The sequence below is a fragment of the Coptis chinensis genome, chromosome 2, assembly GCF_015680905.1.
Source record: "Coptis chinensis isolate HL-2020 chromosome 2, ASM1568090v1, whole genome shotgun sequence".
NCBI lineage: Eukaryota > Viridiplantae > Streptophyta > Magnoliopsida > Ranunculales > Ranunculaceae > Coptis > Coptis chinensis.
Window position 1 is genome coordinate 6,431,947 of NC_141457.1, and position 22,548 is coordinate 6,454,494.

Genomic DNA, 22,548 nt, shown 5'->3' on the forward strand with positions numbered 1-22,548 from the left:
AAAATAACCTAGTGTAGCTTTAATAGCAGCAACTAAGTTTGCACATTGCCATGGCACCCTCTCCTTGTCCTGGAGTATTCTTACTGATCTCAAAGAATCGGAAGCCGCTATAATCCTTAACTTTTGAAGCATCTGGCATCCTTTCAATCCTTCATAAATAGCTCTCAGTTCTTGGAAAATAACTGTCCTCAGTCCACCACCACCAGAGTATGCGAGTAGGAAGTATTCAAGAAAGTTATTTGTTTGATACGTTCAGTTTTGCTATTTTCTCATATTCCGTATTTTGGTTTATAAGCAGTGCACAAACTTTATCTATTAAACCTTTTATCCGTTGTTTGATGGGGTATTTCCATCATAGCTGGTCACTTGTTAGGAATATGTAAATTGCAGTTTTACATGGGTACCATACGAACGATACAATCTCAGAGATCACAAATACGTTTGTCACACACTCAAACCATGTAACACCTATATATACGTTTGAGCTCTCTTATGAGGACTAACAGAAAAAATGATACTACGTCCCCATTGGTTTTCATTTAGAGCTTCCCACGCATACCAGTTACATGGTATACCTACGCATTTGGTTTTCATTTAGAGCTTCCCACGCATACCAGTTACATGGTATACCTACGCATATCAGTTTGCTGCTCCATTAGCTTCATGGTATACCTTTATCCATATGATTCTCGATAAGTTAGCTGATCACCAAATATAACACCCATGTTATTTGTTATTGGCCCATAACTTAACTGACTACAACCGTCCAGTTCCTATATTTTCATGGTTTTCTTTAACATCACCGACGCACCTTCTCTATTAGGTGGCAATCGATCTATTGAGATGTCTCGACCCTTGAGTCTTACGACTCTTACCTAAAGGAGGGCGTCCAAGATTATCAAATAAATCACTCATTTCTTTAGAAATCATAAATGCAGGAGGAAGTCTTGTGGCCGATAGTTTTGTTAGATTTAGTGTCGCGCAGACAGGTTCCTACCATAGCATTTTCCAGCTCCGTATTTTATAATTATCTGTTTTATTACCTGAGATGATGGGAATGAGCTTGTTGGCGCGGACCTTCATTTTCCCTTTTGTTTTCTCGTAAGCCTTGCAAAATTATTAGATGACAGCAATTTGTTAAGTGTACTGGCCATCCCCATTTTCCAGATTCAATAATTGTGGTTCCATGATCCAGATCTATCCACCTCTTAATTATCTGAGAGGGATTGTTCTGCAATTGTTTCCAAAAGTCAGATCCTACATAAGAACCTTCTTCTCCCATAGTACTACACACCCAAAGCAATGCAAAAATTCAAAAACGTTGCAATTAGTAACCAACAATGGAAAAATGAATATAGAACTAAATTTCGGTGCAGCTCAATACATAATTCGCAGAGATAATCTTCCTTACAGATCAAAGGACTTGGTTCGTATGAGAAAAAACTATGGCAGGATACAAAGAACCAGTCTGAGACCTCGAGCCTAAGATCTAACACCTTCTACATAAGTACCTCATAATCCAAAGCAAAATATGAACCTCTGAACACAAAAAACACACAAGGTCACAAAAAACTTAAGTAAAACAATTCTACAAATGCCTCTGGTTAGTGAAACAGTGACAAAGAGCAGTCAATCCTGCTTGTTGCGTGAAGTCCTTGCCCGATGTCTGAGCTCAGCTTTTTTCCACTTAACAATTAATTGGCATAAAGAAAAGAGGGTGTTCATCTGCAAAAAACAATAAAGGGGGATTTAAGCTTGGGGAGAAGACAAAACCCTGTCATAAAAGAGGAATGAACAAAAAAATGTGTTCTTATACTCACCAGAATTAAGATTGAGATGCACAGAAGAGGACCAGACCAGAGTACTGAGACAAAAACACCATGTGGATCAAAATAATTCTGTCCAGCAAAGCTTTTCCAGTTGTTGCGCAAAGCAGTATTGATCTTTTCAGCAAAATATACACCTGTCACTGCATAAACACCGCGAGAGTATATTAACATCTCTCTAAGCTTTTATATTGGCACTGTTGACCAATACATTCCTCAACTGCGACCAAACCCACGATTAACAAGTATTGGAACCTGAACTTGACATTACTTAACAGATCACTGTCAATACTGTTAAGTAACGATAAAAAGTTAATCCCTTAAAGATTTATGACGATGATAATGAACATGTCTAAGAACATGACGCACCTCTATATTGTTTAAAATACATGATCTTTTAACCTTAAATAGGTAACATATGGTGACTTCTACAGTATCTAGCAAGGTTTCATACTAATCTTATTACCAAATCTGTACGTTTTTACTATGCTATGATTTGTTCTTCTTCTTTTGCTTGAAAATATGCTATAATGTTTACTCTTCCTCCTCAGATGGAGTATCCTGCATTGGTTAAGTAGAAAATGTTATATAGATACGTCATCCAGGCTCATTTCACTGAAATTAACAGGCACCTGGTACTCTGGTAGGCTTATTAGATTGCAAATTCGAGAAATGTAAAAATCCTTTATATAAATAGTAATAACAAATTGGAGTCCGTATACTTACATGACATAAGGAACAAGAGCATTTGAAAGTTGACATTCTTTCTTGAAATGAAGATTAACAACAGCAATGACACGTGGAATGATATTAATCCTATCAACCAAGGTTCCTATAGAGAAAACAAGACCCAATTAGAATTTGACAATAAAAAAAAAATGGGAAAGAAGTACCACCTTCCAATCGATGGCGTGGAAGAAGCCAAGGAAATTATCAACGGCAGGTTGGAACCCAGAGCGAAGTTCGGCGGTGAACTTTTCGACGAGGTCTGACATTTGATCCATGTGCTCATTCATTACTGTTTTCAACTCTTCCATCGTCACAGCTTTTTTCTGAGATCAAGAATCAAGTTTTGATTCATTAATAAACGGATTAATAGAGGAGAATTGCTATCCTATCTCTAATTAAGACAAGAAAAGGTGACCAGAAAATGTTTAGACCGGGTGGTTTTAAAATCATATTTTAAGTGGAGTTGACTTCATATAATTAAACAAGAAGCAGGAAAAATATAAATGGATTAACACCAACGAGATTCTCTTTAATTCATAGTTCTTCCAAAAATATAATATTCTTACAACAATAACAATCTGCCCACCAAAGCATCTGAAAATTGAACAAACAAGAAGTCAAATAAATGAAATAGGTAAATGTAAACCTTGAAAAGGAATAAAGGAAGTGATTGCTCTTTTATGCCTTGGACCAGATCCAGTAGGAAAAACAAAAGAACCTTACTCAGATGGAATTCAAGCGATAACTGGCGGACGGTGCAAAAGGGGAGATCATCACCTTACCAGTTATGGTGGCCCGTATTTGAGATTTGGGAGAGGGGCACTGTACTTTTGTTTGGAGGAGATGACAGTGAGTCAACTCACTTGTTGATATTTGGTCTTTATGGAGAATCTTTCGGTGGATGAAAAGAGAAACTCTATAAGTTCTTTTGTCACATATAGAGGTAGAATGGTCCTACCCCTGAAAGGGGTGAGGACGCTAGCAATTCTCTTAATAGAGGCCCGTACCCGATCCAATATTTATGGGCTTATTTGGCCCGATTGGTTAACATAAAGCCCTCGAGGTGCAGTAACTTTAACCCCCCGTGAAGATTCTAAGAGCAAATCTCATTAACCAATTGTGAATACAACACCACTCTGCTTCTCTTTGGCATAATAGATCATACCTATGAGTCTATCTACCTAAAGATTCTTCACTGCAAGGAATACATGCAATCACTCGGGGAAAAATAAATTACTTTGAGAAGGAACGCGAAGATTGGCAGGGCCACCACTCAAACAACTTAAACGTTTTAGACATGAGAAAGAAGCCATCCCTATACATGATTACTGATTAGGTTCCCCATGCACATTTCCTCGGCACAATTTATCTATAAAAAAAGGGAGAGAGAGGAGTTGAGATCAAACATCGGATGGTACACATGCAAACTTCGAATGTAATGTAGATTGAAGTGGCGGAAGCAACACTTAATCAAGATCTACCCTTTAATTGAAACACAATTAAAAAACAACCTAAAAATCACTCTTTTATTGAATCTCTCAATTACAAACCACACACATAAACACAACTAAAACATCTCCCTCAAATCCTAACTATAAGCCCTTATTTATACTAACCCTAGAAAGCATAAACCAACCAATAGAAACACGACATGTGTCACAACTAACGAATGGACTCAAACCATGAGCTTGGACTCAACTAAGGGCGCATGCCCATGACACTGACAATATCAAACTAATGATCTACATCAGAATGAGTTATCTATAAACTCGGTATATGAACAGAGAAAATGCTCCAAGTTCTCATGAAGTGTAGAATTGCCAGAATACTTTCAATTGAAGCGGTAAATCACCATTAATTTATATATAAGAAATACGCATTATTTTTGAAATCCCAGCACTATCCTTTTTCACAATTTGACCCCTGTGCACTGTCATACTGGCGTGACAGATGACGGTCCAATGGAAACTGAAACCCTGTATGCTACACAGCAGTTACGGGTTCAGTGGCTCTCTTCAACCATGCCATCTCAGATTCATCCAGATATGGCGCCAGAATTTCTTTGCATCTAGAATGATATGTATTCACCCATTCAATCTCATCCGGCGCCAACAAGCTCACGTCCATCAATTTCTTTTGGTAAGGTGCCTGCAGATAAGGGACAACATTCCAATACTCAACTGAACTTACAGAAATGTGTGAAGTACAAAATATTGAAAAGAATGCTCGCATTATTTTTTATCAAAGTATTTCTCTAGTCCACCTCTCTCCTTTCACAAGCCATGAGTGGCACTTCTATAACCCATATTAGACATCCAATGCCTCTCACCAGCCAGTGAAGATCCCGCAGAGGAATGAAACTTATTGACCCAGGTATTGAGTATTAAGGACATAATTGGAATTGAGCAATAAGAATTCCACGCGGGATTACGAAGAAAGGCATAGCTTCCACCTAGTGGTTTAATACAAGGTATGTTTCTACACAGACATGAGCGTTAGGTTGTAGAATTGCATTAGGTTAACTTAGCATTCTTAGGTAATTGGTTGTTGTGGGTCATAATAAACTAAGAGCATCCTACAGAAAGTGACTACTTCTAGCTCTACGTTTGAAGTGGGTCAGTTACGGTGGGTAAGGGACCAGTGACCTTATCCTATGGCAGTAGATCCGGGAAGGCATTTACAAATCCGGATCATTAGCAACAACTGAGGAGTTGACATCCAAGAGAGGTTGGACTAACATATCTCTAGTCCGCACTCCTTGGCTTCAGATGGGTGCTTGGAAAAGAGAAAAGCAGTGAACAAGAAGATTAGGCCAACCACTAGGTTGGACATGTTAAACAAACGGCTGATCTCCAAGTATAATTCCTAATTTATGAGGAAACGAGATTAATAATAGTAACCAGGATGTAAAGAACTCAGCCAGTTCGTAAAGAAATAATTGAATTTTCAAACATCCATAATTTCTACAACTGATTCATTCCTTGCTTTTGACTGAAGCAATGTATTAACAGATTCTTGGGCCCATAGCCAATCAAGGGTCCAATCCTCAAGATGCTGCTTTGCAAACTAATTAAATATCAGATATTCACTTAGAATTGGTTTAATGTGAATATTATCCTTGAAGACGTGATAACAGTATAGAGTAATTGAGTATACAAAAGAACTTACCCATGTTATATGCTCAAAAGACAAGTAACCTTTCTCCCCAAAATTGAACTTTGTGTTAGCCTCATTGACTATAAGCACATTCTCCAATCTTATGCCAAAATTCCCATCCTCATAGTAACCAGGTTCTGGATACACAGTTTAAATAAACACAAATGTCAACCACCTAGAAGAGAAATCGTATGTTCTTACTAGACAAACATGCAGAGAGAAATAAAATAAACCTATTTCAGATACATTGGATGTGAATTAATTCAAATTGGAAAATTTAATTAGATTAGGTGCTCATTCTAAAAAGGGAAAAAGCAGATACAAGATTACTTCTTATTTTAACAATTTTCAACAGTTAATAGCATTTTGGTCTAAAAAGTACACTTATGCAATTCCACAGTATCATGCATTTCCTTGATTACAAGACCTTTTCAAATTTCAACCCTCTTCTTAACTGGCTAGAGATATATAGAATGATTTATAGATTGGGTAACTTCTTGAATAACCCGTGGACCAAATGATTGGGACATTACTGCCCGTGGACCACTTTAATCCCAACCAGGACCGTGTACTTTGGGATTGTTTTTTTATATAAGTGGTTTTGATTTTGTGATTCAATAAACAATGAATAAAGTAATTGGTGCAATATCTTTGATGACCTTTGTAAAGAAAACCAAATTATTAGCTAAGTTTAGATGTGTAATGGCCATGGTATTCTCATGTCAAATCCATGCAATTAATACATGAAATTTCTCTTTCCCAAACCTTGCCAACTAATAGGTCCCCAAACCTTAATTTTTTTAAATATTTCTTGCATCCCAAAAAACCTCTCTATCCAAATTGTGTTTCCAAAATTCTTCTTCTTCCTTCTTAAAACAATCAAATTTTTCAAGTAGTCACTACCCAATTATCAAAAAAGATATGTAGTTGCTTAAAGAATTTGCTTGGAGGTTTTAAGGAAGAAGAAGAAAAAGAATTTTTGAAACAACAATTTGGATAGAGATGTTTCTTGGGATGAAAAATATTTCAAAAAATATTCAGGTTTAGGTTAAAGATTTTTTATTGGTCCTTACCCTATTAGTTGGCAAGGTTTGGGAAAGAGAAATTTCATACATTAATTGCATGGATTGGACATAAGAATACCATGGTCATTAGATCTAAACTTAACTAATATATTGGTTTTCTTTACAAAGGTTATTAAAGACATTGCACTGATTACTACTTTGTTCATTGTCTATTGTATCCACTTTTATAAAAAAAACAACAACAACAAACCAAAAGTACACGTCCTTGTTGGGATTAAAGTGGTCCACGGGCAGTAATGTCCCAATCACTTGGTCCACTGGTGATTCAAGAAGTTACCCTTATAGATTCAATAGCGTATCAGCCAGGCGCCAGCAAGTTAACTCTCTAGCACATACAGTAAGCCAAATGTCGTGTCGGATCGTGCTCATGCCAGGTTGAAATCAGGTCACGAATTGAAGGAGTAAACCCAATCCATTTGATGAACTGGTCAAGATTGTCCAACCAAACCCAACCCACCAAATCAACAGGTTACTTGACCTATGACCCGGTAAGCTAGCAAGTCAAAATTGGGTCGGTTTACAGATAACCTGTAAGTAAATTTTCACTTTTGCTACTTTTGCTAACGTAAACAAGTATAGAATCCCAATAAGTAAAGTAAAATAAAATCAATATCCATAGGTAACAAATTGTATACTAGACTAAAAATAACAGCAATAAGATAACTAATAAAATACTAGATTTTATTGATATGTCACCATAGATCAATGTTGAATTTTATTTATAAGTTTGAATTTAAGGTTCAATGTAAATGATTATTCTCTTTTATTTTAGGTAATTGGGGTCTAAAAAGTTTAAAAAACATATCTTAAGTTCTTAACATATCATACAGTCACAAATTGACAGATCGATAACACGACGCATTCAACCTGAGAACTAATCGGGTCTACTCAAAGGTTAACCGGGTTAACATTTGTAACCCTAACCCAACCCATTTATTTGACGGGTTGGGCGGCAACCCTTAAATGTCCCAAAAGCCTTTTTCCAAACCCGAACCGCTAATTTCGTGTCGGGTTCGCGGGTCATGTTCAAAACTGCCACCCCTAAGCAGAATACCCCACTATTCAAGAACCTACTACGATTAAGAAGACTCAACTAAGACAGAGACCTTTAGTTGCACATAGACTCTTGGTTGTTGACAACTCTTGCAACAAAATGCAGAATGTTCAATAGCATGTAGTTTAGAATGATGGAAACTAGTCTTGGGATATATTTTTTGCATACTAGATCAGGTGGTTGATTTTGTAGGTTATGCATCCCCTTCCCCTTTTGTTCAAATATCCTCAAATTTCTTTCTTTACATCGTGTTTGGAAGGTGATCTGCTAATCATTTTCCTTTGTTAGAAAGTGGGCCGCCAATAATACTCTTCCCAAGGCCTCATTAATATCAGATGGTGGCGCCCAAGTAACATCGAAAGATGCAAAGAATAGTGCCAAATCCCTAAAGCAAAGGAACAATTAAGAAGAAGGCGGTCGACATTGTCCTCCACTACCTTTCAATACACTCATACATTGTCAATATTCATACCCCCTCCAATTCAAATTGTCAATGGTATGAATACTATCCAAGAAAGCACCCCAACAAAAAATAATGCAATTCTCTGAGGGATGGAGTTCTTCCAAATCCGCATGAATGGAAAATCGAAGATCATTTTATTCATTTCACTATCAAAAAAAAAAATCATTTACTCCTTAGCCAAAACATCGTAAAATGTTTTAACGGTAAAGAGTTAAAATTTCCTTAGCCACACCCATAATCTCTTATCCACTTCTCCAAAATTTCCACCCACATCACGAAGTGCAAGCAAGAGTAATTCATATCTCTTGATTTCTCAATCTCTTGATTTGATGGAAAAATGAGAAGATATTACCTTGCCATGTTGATTTTTGTATGTACTTACAAACTGAGAAAGCTCTATCTGATCTTTTGCACAAGAGTGCAGTGTAAACATTTCACACCATAACTACTTCTAACAATCTATGTAGTGTTTCACGGAGCAGCAAAAGAAAAAATGACACTGCAAAACGTGAATAGTTGTGGACCAGGGTGTTCCTAAAAGTTGACTGCATGATATTTGCTAACAAAATACCTGCTCAAAACTCAGCACATGTTTATAGATGCGACTGCAATATTTTATTTCCATTAAGTTGCCTAGCCAAACCAACCACCACATGTGCCAAAGTCAAATGGTTGTTTTTCCTATCCCGCTCCCTCTTTTTCCAAATATAGAGTGCGGGCCGACCGCTCTAGTAGGTCGAATCTCGGTTTGACAACCTTCTTTCATAGATTCCCTTCACCAAGTCATCGCCAGCAATCTGCTACTATCCCTTTGACAGGGCGAGTCTCTTTCTTGTCTCGCCCAAAAACTTATTATTATTATGGTAATAATAGTAATAATATAATAACAATTACAAAAATAACTATAATAAGCCAAATCCAAATCATTCTCCTGATCTTTAAAGGATCAATTGTTTTTGGTTACACCAACAGAGATGGCATCACCTGATAAGTTTAAGGCAAATGATCGGAAAGAAAAGAACACGTAATCCCAACTTTTATAAGAAAGTGAATTCTTTCTTTTTATCAACAAAAAACAAGGGATGCAACATGAGGACTTCCCAGGAGGTCACCCATCCTAGTACTACCTCTAATATGAACTCTAAAACCATAAGTTGTCTGGTATAAATCAATGGAAAAAAAATTCTACTGTCGCATCTCGAAATGCTTGAATAAATAAAAAGGATTTCTAAGCAACTGAAGCAAAATGAAGAGATAATAAATCAAATAAAAAAGTTCAAATAAAACATCAGGCATGCCAGACATCAATTTTAACAGTAAACAAACCACCAAGTAGTGGAACCATAATAGACAAAGGGGATTACTGTGCAGCAATTGGATACATGTTAGAAACTACTAAGGTACTACTAATTACTAACCATCTGTTACAGCCATTGAAGCCTGTAAAGGCACATTTCGAGCTTGTGGTTTAAAACTGATCATATGTGGTCCTATAAAACAGCAGTAAGGAAACAATTATTTCAGCAGATGATAAAAAAATGTATTATCATAAAGTTCTCAGAAGCATAGAGAAAACACAAATGAATGAAGGAGGCAGATGGTGAGTACAAGGAAACGCTCAAAAAGTTTATAGTATAGGCTGTATAGCAATTGAAGTCCAGTGGTACAACCACAAAGTTTCTCTAGAGAAGATCTAACGTCATTTCTGCTGAAAAGCCGACATTTTTAGGTGTACCAAACCAAGAGAAAACATAAAGAATAACCCACGCTTACAGTTGATGAGTTCAATTTGAGTGCTTAATGTGGGAGTCCCCTTAAAAAGTGCTGAGTACTGAGTGCTAAGTGCTGAATGACTCCATCTCGTATTCAGCACTCAGCATTAAGAAAAAAAAATTGCTTAATGGTGCTGAATGGCTTTAAAATTTAAATACATTTGGAACACCCATTCAGGACACAGTTCAGCAACTTAACCAAATACCTTTCACTCAGCAACCAGAACCAGCAATCAGCATTTGAAACAAACGGGTCCCAACACATGTACTACGTTTCTACTAAGCGCCAAACTGGTAAATTTTCCACGCACAATATCTAGCATGCATTTCTCCAAAAAAAAAATTTGTTTTTTGTTCTATTAAGTAGATCTAACCTTGAAAGCCTTATCAGAAGATCTTAATTCCTAATTCCATGACCTAGGTTTACATTGTAAGACACAATTTGCAATGAATATAGTTATTATTTAGATTGTTCCAAGGTTCCAAGGTTTGGTAAACATTGTTAAGCTAGAGTAATACCATGCCTTCATTTTTTACCTACAAATAAAAGGACATTAATTTTAGAGTCAGATTCCGCCGACCTTCATGAACATTCAAGTAAGACCCGATCCCATGACCAGTACCATGTCGATAATCAAGTCCATACTTCCACAATGGAACTCGAGCAAGAATGTCAAGAACATGTCCTGTGGAAAATAATATTTCAGTTAGTGGTTTCAACCCCTATTTTCAGTCTTATCGACAAACATACATACCATGTACATGCACACACACATCTTGGGCAGGCTCTGGACATCCTTACCAAAATTGAACATACGTAATGAATTAAAGGCTAATCTTTTGTGGAGATGATCTCCTTTGCGTATGGAATAGGAATTTCAGTTATGAATGTTCAGCAAACCATCAAGAGAGAAAGAAAAAAGCAGGTTCCTTAAAAAACACATTTACAATGCACTCCAACCGCACCCTACAAGATGAATCAAGATCTTTCTTTCTTTTTTTTCTGGATAAGACCTTTCTGCCTTGGAGATCATCTCCACAGACCCCAAAAAACATAAATAAAAAAATAATCAATCAATCTAACACAAATTACCTTACCAAAAGAAGGTTGCAAAACATACTTTCTGGACTCTCAGAAGAATTCAAAATCTGAGAAGACTTTTGAGTTTTGACAAGGTTAGGAATTTTGAAAAAGAGCTGATTTTTAGTGGAGACCTTAATTCTTCTTGTAGGGGTGCATTGTAAAAATGTGGTATAAAGAGTGTTACACATGGAACCCACTATATATTGTTCAAGCATATACAAAGGCAACCATCAAATCAAGGTTAACAGAAAACGAATCTTGAAGAAATAATTTTACCATTCGTCCCGTTAGGAAATCTGGCAGCGCCTAACGCGATATGGCCTTTAAGAACCTATATCAATCAACAAAAAAAAAGCACTCAGGAAACAAAAGAAAATGTAAGTACACCAAAACACTTCAGAAAACCAATGAAAATAGTATAGGATATAAACTAATAGCTAAGGCCTTAGAAATATTTGTTATTGAACATTTGTAGCTAGATGGGAAGATATTATTTATAGAGATTAGAGAGTCTTGAATAGGGTGGTTGGTTTACTTTTGGTTTGTTTTGCATATATATACTTTGTAATGGTAGGTTATCTTGACCTACGTTTTCTTTGATCGAATACAATTTAACTTTTACCAAGCAAAAAAAAAAGCTAAGGCCTTGAGAAATGTTAAAATGGGTCGGGCTGCTTGGATGGTTGGTTTATTGGGAGATCTTGGCAATAACATCGCATGGCAATGATAAGTTTATAATGGCATATACTTTTCGCCTTAAAAAATCTCACTGCTTCAGATATGGAGTTTATATTTTATGGAAACTCTATTAATAGGGTTCAGGTCTTATGTATTTCTGGAATTTTCAATTTATAAGGATTTTAAAATCCCGGGTTTTATTATGTAAACATCTCATTTAAATTTTAGAGTTATCAAAAATTATCAACAGTAAGCAACAAACTAAGAATCGACTCAATAAAAAATAGGTGAAACAGAAATACCAATCAACACCAATGGGTACCTAAACAAAAGTATTAAGTAAGGGGCATTAATTCTACCAGAGTTTAACTGTAGGCTGATGAAATTGAATACCAAATATAACAAAAGAGAGTTCACCTACCGCAGTATAGCATGCCTTCTCATGTGCTGAAGGTTTCCCAAAGTGAACAGTGCGTGTTATATCAGTTGTTCCATCTACATACTTCAAACATACAATTACCAATTTCAGTGAAGGTAAACAATTTTACCAATTTCACATCTTCAACAATTACCACAAATTATATATTATAGTTGTTACAAACCTGGGCACCAGAATCACAAAGATAAATTTTATCTGCATCAAGCTCTAAACATGTATTTGACTCGGGTTGGTAATGAATAACTGCTGCATTTGGCCCAACAGATGAAATGGTAGGAAAGCTTAACCCTCTAAAATGCTGCAGAAGGATCGATAAGGTAGAAAGAGGTCAGATAATAATCACTATACGTATCCGCGTGTAAAATTTACAACAAAGAATCTCCCTCCCTAATGAAACTTTTTGCTACTGTAGAATGAACGTCAAATAATAACAAAATATACCTCTTTTGATGCACGGAAGCTCTCCAATTTATCGCTAGCAGATACCTCTGTTAGCTTTCCGGTTTCCCTGACATAATTTGCAAAAATAGCACACATTAGATCATCGAAATCAGTAACAGCCTAACAGGTCTGAGAAGAAAAACTCAAATGGTGTTTGTCAGCAAAACTTGTTTTCAGAACTCTTCATAAATATTGGTAAGGGCGTAGTAGGTCTAATAAAAGGGATGACCAAAGAAGTGATATGCAGTATGGAAGGTCAAAATGCTGGAGAACAAGGATGGAGACTGAAGGAAAAGAAATCCAAATTAAAAATTGTGAGTAAGCAACAACTATTTCCAGCAGGTGCTATGAGGTGTTATGTGCCAAGCATGTGAGTGGAAAGTCGCATCTGAAACAGCTGGCCAATCTGTTGCGACCTAAATTTAACCATGAGCTAAGCGAGTTTTCTCCCCATAGGCTAAAAATATACCCCACTTTCTTCTTCCTTCCCCTATCTTCGTCCTCCACTCCTCCCTCAAATTTCTTCCTCATCTTACCTCCCAGTATAACACCAACATCTCCCCCCCCCCGGTTCCAAATGTTAAGTTTTCTCATAAATATCAAGTATCAATCTCCCATAACTATGCCCTAATATTATCAGTTCCAAGCAGATAGTATATGGATACCCTTTGACACCCATACAGGAATGAAGTTAACTATTAATATCTTTTCTAGGCAGCTTGACCTACAAAGTTGAACCATTTTGTCAAAAAAAAATGGGATTCTTTAAAAATTTGAGTAAACAAGACTCTCGAGCGGAAAGCAGATATAGTTATATCATTTTTAAATATTTTTGTAGATAAAATCATACAGATTAAATTGACATAAGAGCACAAAATAGTAATTTATAGCCTGCGAATTCATTACTATGTGAATCTGCAAAACCAACCATAAAATGAAAAAAATCATGCCCAGAAGTTTACTCGGAAAAGCACAGACAAACACAGGAATACATTTTAATTACAAAGAAAAATATGAGCATTATAAACAATTTTTGACATTGAAACATGTGCAAGGACCTGGATAGTTTAAGTTTTTACCAAATTCATTAACAATAACTTCAAGATTGAAAAACACTTACACATGTTTTCTCTTATGTGTCCCTTCTGGCTCCAAGAAATAACCTGCTGCCCCATAATTCTCTTGCATCTGCATATGTAAGAGATCATATCCTGTATTCAGTTATAGAAAGACTAACTACCCTATAACAGTAGATGAATATCAAGAATGTCACATATAGAATGCTAGCATACAAATGGATATGTAAGTACCATTAGGACAGAAACTATAATGTTTCCAAAGACGGGGCATACAAATTTATACATTTGAAAGAGAGGGTGTGTGTGGACCATGTTACACGTGTTCCAAATTGTTTTGCTTAAACAATTGTGTTTCAACATATACATAAGCAGCCCTTAATAATTCGCCTGTAGGCTGCTGCTCACATTTTTTTTTCTCAGTTTCATGTACATTTAATGTCTCTTTCAAGCCTTAGTATGACAGATATCAACACTAACGGTGACCGAGATTTTATACCGGTAAACCACAACAGAGTGTAAAGTGTTAATATAACCATCATCTTCTCGAAATGGGTATTCAAAACACTGCTAACGAAAAATAGATTTCATTGCACAGAACTTGTTGTCAAAAGCAATAGATCTAGTAGATAACCATCATCCGCTCGAAATGGGTATTCAAAACACTGCTAACGAAAAATAGATTTCATTGCACAGAACTTGTTGTCAAATGCAATAGATCTAGTAGATACGCTTTTTACAACACTTAAATTCTATTTATACAATGTACTATCATCTTTTTAACATACTATTCAATAGTTTATCACTTTACTACCTTGGACAATTAAAAAAATTCAGGTGAGTACTATGGCCCAATTTCTGTTTAACTAGTGCTAACGTAGCCACCGGAACCCCACACAAATCGTGTCCTTTGTTTACGTGGCATAGAGACGTTTTTGGATCACTACACAAGCTCAAAGCAAAGCACGCAAGAAACATGTGACCCCCATTTCCCTCCCATTTCTCAACTTCCATCCCAAGCCCAACCATCATCAAAGTAGCAAAAATTGAAGATCTAGCACAAAACCCTATTCTCTATCTCCAACCCAAAAATTCCATCTCTTTCTCCAAAATATATACCTCTGAAATTTCAAAAAACCTAATTCTTGAAAACCCTAGCTAATTGATCGTATTACACCTTTTGTCGATATTAGGATCTGCAACTCAATTCAAGTAAGTTTTGAAACCCTAATTGACGACATTTGAGGTTGTAACTGAGAAGAATAGAAACCCTGGAAAAGGGAGGAAATTTGGGGGTTTTTATTTGGTGTTCAATTTGGGTGTCAATTTTGGAATTGAATAATTAAAGTTTACGAGGGGAACTAACATTTATAGAGAAGAAGACATTGAAGATTGTTACAGAAAGAGAGGGAATTGGTGTCACGTGCATGGATTTCAGCTTGAGTGGCAAAATCACCAACGTCTTTATGCCACGTAATGAAATTAACAGAAACGTGTAGGACTCAAGTGGCCCATTAGCACTTGGTTGACTGGAATTGGGCCATTGTACAAAAGTGAAACTATTTAGAATGTACAAGGTACTCAAGTGACAAAATTTTAGTATAGTATCTAAAATGCAAAAAAGGTGATGATACATTGCATTTTTTTTATCAGCAAAACAATATTCTATTAATAATAATAATAGTGATGTAGTGTGAGAGATTAACACTACAAAATTACAAGCATACAAAAGCTAAACCTCCACCATGGAATCCCATCTAAATACAAGATCTTCCAATTTTAATCCCCTACAAATTGGTAAATACGACACCCAATCCCACATAAGTAAATTGCATTTAACTATGATCCGGTGGACATCCCTAAACTGGTACATTGCATATTATAATAATTAAGTGTTTTTACAACAATCTGGACATCAAATCTATTCTAATTGGATAATTAAATATTGCATTTAACACATCAATAACCGAACCCCCAAAAACAATCACCCTATTGAAGAAGGCCTATAATGAAGGTTCAGTGACCAACAAAGACAATGATCCTTGGCACCTTCAAAGTGGACACTTGAAGGTTGACAATAAAATATCTGAGTATTTTAAAACCCCATTTAGGGAGGAAAAATCTTATAAGAGTAGGATAAAAAAAATAAAAAAATCCTCATAAACAAAAGAGAGCATGCACAAAATTGTGTTTCCAAACAGCAAAATCAGAAAATTGATGAAGAGGTAAGAACAATGTAAAAGTAGCTTTAACATGATATACATAGTTTTAAAGAATCACTTATGGACATACCTGCTTATCCAGCCATGCAAGATACTGTACAACAGCTGCCCCATCCCGGATATGAGCTTTTCTTAAACCATCCAATTCAACAGGGTTCTGGAGTCATAAGATATTTGGTCAAGATACGCAGATTTCAACTTATGCTATGTATAAACCACGTACACCTCAAATCCAGAATTGTGGTACAAAAAAGGAAACATTTTTTGAATGAGATAACAAGCAAATTGTTTCAAGCCAAAAGAAGAACACTTGGCCACTGAAACCCCGAAATTATCATGGATACCTCAAAGAACAAATGGTACCGATCAATATTATTTTTTAAGAGAAACATATTCAACTCTGCTAATCAGTACCACATAAGTAAAGAAATTGCATTAATCACTTTCTTAAGAAACAAGGAAATAGTAAAACTTAATATTGCAGTCCGATATATTTTACCTTGATAGCTTTTGCAAGGGCCAAAGGTGACTGCTGGAGGAAAACCTGGTCGGGTTTCAAATTTGAATACAAGGCATAACAGCATGTACCAGGGTCAACCCATATCCGGCTGTTATCATTTTCCCTCACCTCACTTTTACCATTTGCAGTCAACTCACTTTTACCACTTGCAGTCAACTCACTTTTACCACTTGCAGAGTTTAGTTGACCAGAGGCAAGCAAGCCCACATCAGAGCTCACTGCACCATAATCACGAACTTCGATTCCATTCTCTTCCATATAAGAGTTGACCTGTGAACAGAAAACTTTGACAATATTAACAATGACACCAATTAACATGTCTGTTCTCTAGTTAAAATGTATATACTAATAATGACTGTGAATAGATAGTAAATTTAAAAGAAAAAAAGAAGAATCAAACGAACATGGTGGTTTCTTAACGTAGGTTCGTTCAGGTGGCATTGGCATCCACGTAAGAGTAAACTCCAATTAACATGATATTACGTTTTCACTTCTAAGCAATCTTATCTACAGACAAATTTTTACTCTTAGCAACAGAAGGGGGGGAAGTGGGTTGCATTACTTATTATCAACATAGTCCCCTTTCCTACTTCTCATAATTTCATTTATAATGATCAAAAGAGAGATGGAAACTGTTAATTCTAGATAAATGGATAGAAAGCATAAACGTGAGTACACCAGTCGAAGCTCTAATAGACAACAATCACTCAGCAAAGAATGAGGCAACAGTGCAGTTGATTTTTTATTTTATTTTATTTTTTGTTAGTTATAATTCTATTCCCTATCCCCCTAAAATCCCTTTTTCCCTGTTTAGGGTTGGAATCAAACCCAAGACCTTGGGCCCAACCTCCCAAGGCTTCATGACATTCAATAATGAATACTGACTAAGCAGAATGCGCAATCAACCTGAACATCTTGGTTTCATGTTTTATTGTTTATAAAAAATGCTGGAAATGTTAATCAAGCATAAGAACGCTTGATCCTGTGCAACCTAAAAAATAAACTTTTATTAACAACCCAAAATAGCAGCATCCTCTTTTTCCCCATAGATTGCAAGCTTTCTCCAAGATTTTGTAAGTGTATTTAACAGAAAGTAAACCATTTAGATGTCAAAAGCTTACAAAACCTGCGCCCTCCATTTTGTAAAGAAAAACAACATTGAGTTGCAAAATCTGGGGTCATCCTAGGTATCATGCCACAAAACTATAATTTTAGTTGTCTCCCCAACCATCCACTCACAAGAAAAATTGTTTTCAATGCCCTTAAGAATACTTAGTACACCACCTAGAACAAGCTTAAAAAATGAAATACATACAGTGTATTGGCACCTTAAAATTATGCCCACATCTTTAAAAATTTAGAAATAGATCAGGAAAAGTCTGGATCATGTTCTTAACACGAATTTACTTTCAAAGTTACCCAAAGTAAGACATATCCATCAGCACACATTGACTAGATAGACTTCCAAGTTTTATGTCCAAGATGTTTGAAAGAGATTATAATAATACTTAATTATACTAAATAGCTGAATGGATATAAAGATTGCAGTAGCCACTTTATCAGGCAATCTTCATTAAAAAATGGCATGCTCTATGGATGAAATGTAAACATCTAAAGAGCAAATTACAACTTCATAAAGGAATATCATCACATGATCTTTCTTTTTATCACTCACATCATCAAATGATCTCTGGTGATATATAAGTAAACTAACCTCAGTAGACACCTTTCTCTTGTCCACATAATAATAAGCTGAGCCAGTTGTTACTATAGCAAATGCATGAACGACAGGACAGTAGTCTACATCACTTCCACGAACATTAAACAGCCAAGCAACCTACATAGACGACATTAACAACGTAATTATCACCAAGAAAAGGTACCAAATTATTGGAAGATTCAGACGATGGCTTCCAAACAAGATCACATGAAAAATCAGGATAAGTTGCACTTACTTCATCCAGTGCTGTAAATATGATGCCACAAGCTTTTTCCTTGGTAAGTTTTTCTCTCAACTCAGTCAACTTTTCTGCAACTGTACGCCCAGCGTATTCAATTGGATGTACAATAACAGGGTTCGTTTCTGCCGGAGGCCGGCTTTTCCAAACTTCATCAACCAAGTTTACAGACAATTGAACTAGTCTTTGCTGTTTTTTAGCAAAAATGTTCTCCCATCTTTGTGCGGTATCCACCGATACACACCAAGGATCGACCCCCACAGTGGCTTCATTGGGAAGATTCTAATAGAAATGGCCACAATTAATACAGATAAACTAACAACGTTTAGTGCTTTAGATATTAATTTGGAAAAGAACGCCCCACGTCATGAACTTCTACACGGGCAAAGTTCTTATTTGAGAGAAACCTTAGATATGCAAAGTTTGAACATCTTTCTTTTTGTTTCTGTTTCAGACTTAGGGCGAAAAATAATCTAACAGGTCTTTCTTTCTTCTTGTGTGCAGGGGTGTGTGTGCATTGGAAGAAACTATTAGCTGAAAGAACTTCTGGATCTTAGCAATTGCGGTATTTCAAATATATGCCTTCATACAATATAATACACAGGAAAAACCAAACCAAAATGTTTTAACAAATAGCTATTTGATTAGAAAGATGAAGACAAAATCATATAAGACTCCCAAATTATTTTCAAACATACAAAAAGTATAGAAACTACCAATCTACCAATATATCTTCATATTCCAATTTTTAGTGGATATTTTGTATCTAGGATAAACATCAAAGAGAAGTTTCTGAAACAATAGAGATATTCCGGATGGATATTTCCCGTCTGGAAATGCAAATGATAGAAGATGACAACTGTCACGAAATATGCACATGTAGACCACAATAATGGTGTATAAAAAAGAAGAAATGAATACACGCAAGTATAAACATGTATAGGTTTTACCTTCATCAAACAAAAGCATGATATACTGGAAACTGATATTGCAACAACCCACCCAAAGGCATATCATTTTCAAATGACACAATCACCTTAAAAGAAGAAATCGTAACTACTACACTTCAATGACTTACATCAGATATCCAATTCTCCAGAGTTGAATCTTCTCCAATACGCATGAGCTTCCAGCGATCACTCAGCTCTTGGTTTGCCTGCAAAAAGTACCGCCCATCGGTCCATAATCTTGCATCACTCATGGTTATAAGTGCCAAACCTGAATAAAAAGTTTAAGGATGTCATATTTTATTAGTGTCAAAAGTTAAAAAATAAATAAAATAAGGTAATAATATAAGTATTTCGTGTGAAGACCAATATCATGCAGTCCAATAAACAACACAAAATGATGGACAGAACTGTGCAGGCTGCCTAACCAAAGGCATTTAATTCGTAATTGACTAAACAATTAAGGTCGTGGTGATTGATGTTGAGATAAATGAGCAGTGTTTCAACTACAAGATAAAAAAATTTAAGTGAAGCACAGCGCCTTCAAACCTATTATGCTTATAAGTGTTCTAACACATATTTCTCACACTTACTTTCGCACCCAAGAAAATTTTATTAAAAAGAATAATAGTGTCAGAGACAGTACAAGTTATGTTTAATCTCATTTAAAGTCTATGGTAAGAAATAGAAATGAAATCATTGTTTTGTTCAATTTCTATTTTGGTATCAGAGCAGTTTTCACCAAACGGTGTCGATCCACCATTAACGAATTCAAGCTCAATCCTATTTTCTTCCATTTAAACAATGGCAAGAACAAATCAGAATCAATTACCTTCTTCTTCAACAAATTTTTCTTCAAGAATAAACATGAACTCAAACCCTAACTTACCAATTGATGATGGAAACATCAATATGAGTTCTTCAATTCAGTTAAACAATGGAGATATCAATCCATCTACAGTTGTTGCTCCATCTCAAGATCAAAATCAAAATACTTCTACTGCCAACGCTTCAAATCTAGCTTTTCAATCTCAAAGTCAAAATATTAATGTTCTTGTAGCTTCCGGTTCAATTCAATCGGATCAAAATCAAGTTCCTTCTGGTTTTAATGGTTTCAATCAAGTTCCTTCTGGGTTTAATGGATTCAATCAAGTTCCATCTGGGTTTAATGGATTCACATCTGGTTTTAATGGATTCAATCAAGTTCCATCTGGTTTTAATGGGTTCAATCAAGTTCCACCAGGTTTTTCGTTACAATCAACTCAAAGGATCAATCCACTCAATCAAGGTGTTCATTTTGGTATTCAATCTCCAGCTGTTAACGTATCAAATCAGCATCAAGATCCCTTTATGCAGAATCAAGGATTCACGACCCAGAATCATGTGTTTAATTCTTCTGCTTTACCAATGGCAACACCACCACAGTCTCAATCTTATTCTTTTCAGAATATTTCTAATATGGTGTCAATTAAGCTCAAGAAGGACAATTATCTAATGTGGAGGTCGTTATTCTTACCTATTCTACAAACTTATGATCTGTTTGGCTAGTTGAAGGTACGGATCCTTGTCCATCTCAAGTTATTACAACTGGTAATGGAAATGTTATTAATCCTGCATATATATCATGGATCAAGCGTGATCAAATGCTTCTTATCTGGTTAAACGCAACATTAAGTGAAGATATGCTTCCTTATGTTGTGGGAATTCCAACTTCTAGACAGTTTCTCGAGCTCATGTAAGCCAACTTAAAACTAGGCTTCAAAATCTTAAGAAAGGATCGTTATCAATGAGTGAATACCTACAACAGATCAAACAGTTACACTCACAGAATTTGTTGCAGATTCTAGAGTTAGTTAGTTGGCTGATGTTGACTGAACTTGACTGCAGATTTCTGAATCCTTAATTGTAAGTCCTAATACGACTTTCAGTACTTCTAACAAAATCTCATTTAAAGTCTATTGTTTTACACATTGTTCACACCTATAACTAAATCCACTACACAACTTCGAAACATCCTAATAAAAATTTCATTAGAATAAAAAAATCACACTCTCCAATTATTTTAAGAAAGAAGTCAAACAACATAACTTACCAGCACTTCCAGTGAATCCAGAAACGAATTCACGTCTTTTATCTCTTGCAGACACATATTCACTCTGCATTAAAAAAAAACACACACACACACAATCAGTTCACTTGGACTAAAAAACAACGTTAAAAATCTAAACTTTTTAACTATTAAAACGAAAAATTACAATCCTTTACCTGATGGTAATCTTCAGATGGAACAATTACAGCATCAAGTGGTGGATTATGTGCAGCCATCAATGGCCTCAATGCATCAAGTGGGTCCCCCATTTTTCTTTCTCTCCTCTGTTTTTCTGGTTTTAGAGAGATGGAAAATTGCCCTTTATATATAATAAAAGAGAAGAGGTTTTAGTAATTGCAATTAGATCCTTTTGTTTAAGAAACTGTTACTGTAAAGGACAAAAAGTCGTACTTGGAAATAATAATTTTGTAGATATTTTGTTTTTGGATCCTGCTTATACGACAAAAAGAATGGTGGTGGGTCTAACGTAAGATGTTTTCGGGCACACCTTCCAAAACACAGTCAGACTTGTTTGCCATAGCAGGTCTTAAACTGTACGGAATTTGAGTATCGGTATTGATACCTTTATAAATGAGACTAGCACCCCTCTATTAAATACACAAAAAATAAATACTAACAGCAAGCAGCTGCTGTTAGGGATGGGAATTTGGCCCTAACGACCCTAATTGCCCACCCCTAGCTGTCCCGGGATCGTACAATCTATAGTATTGAGTTGCCGCGAGATCTCATATCCCACGAATGGTGGTTGGCGTGAGTCCTCATTATTATTATTTTATTTTTTTTAATAGTCATCATAAAAAAATGTTAGTTGTCATGAGATGATTTTGTTTACTAAAATGGAGTCTTTGTTTGTGTTAATTATCAAAGCTCTTATTCATTAATTTGATCACAACATTTTCTTATATCATATGAAAATATTTGCCGCGAAATAACAAAATTATAGTTTATTATATATTTTTTATGTCATGGTTTTTGTGTTATTCTTATA

General features: G+C 35.7%; 2 protein-coding genes across 3 annotated transcripts; both read right to left on the reverse strand.

The window, feature by feature from the left end:
* Nucleotides 1-1,327: 1,327 nt before the first annotated feature.
* LOC147514582 (Tmem18) lies at nt 1,328-3,474 on the reverse strand. 2 transcript variants are annotated; one of them, XM_086584096.1, is made up of 6 exons: nt 3,279-3,474; nt 3,122-3,149; nt 2,723-2,878; nt 2,553-2,658; nt 1,821-1,969; nt 1,328-1,725 (listed from the first exon to the last, which is right to left on the reverse strand). In XM_086584096.1, exons 3-6 carry the CDS (start codon nt 2,861-2,863, stop codon nt 1,630-1,632), a joined length of 492 nt encoding a protein of 163 aa, XP_086440222.1. In that variant the 5' UTR covers nt 2,864-2,878; nt 3,122-3,149; nt 3,279-3,474; the 3' UTR covers nt 1,328-1,629. The 2 variants fall into 2 exon arrangements, with proteins under 2 accessions (XP_086440222.1, XP_086440215.1); XM_086584089.1 differs by lacking the exon at nt 3,122-3,149 and having other exon boundaries at nt 3,202-3,474.
* Nucleotides 3,475-4,054: 580 nt separating this feature from the next.
* LOC147514583 (aminopeptidase P1-like) lies at nt 4,055-22,105 on the reverse strand. Its single transcript, XM_086584076.1, has 16 exons — nt 21,716-22,105; nt 21,543-21,606; nt 19,582-19,721; nt 18,501-18,785; nt 18,260-18,382; nt 16,525-16,815; nt 16,096-16,182; nt 13,848-13,915; nt 12,728-12,794; nt 12,450-12,584; nt 12,269-12,349; nt 11,446-11,500; nt 10,667-10,771; nt 9,732-9,803; nt 5,724-5,848; nt 4,055-4,703 (listed from the first exon to the last, which is right to left on the reverse strand). Exons 1-16 carry the CDS (start codon nt 21,806-21,808, stop codon nt 4,539-4,541), a joined length of 1,956 nt encoding a protein of 651 aa, XP_086440202.1. The 5' UTR covers nt 21,809-22,105; the 3' UTR covers nt 4,055-4,538.
* Between the last annotated feature and the right edge of the window lie 443 nt (nt 22,106-22,548).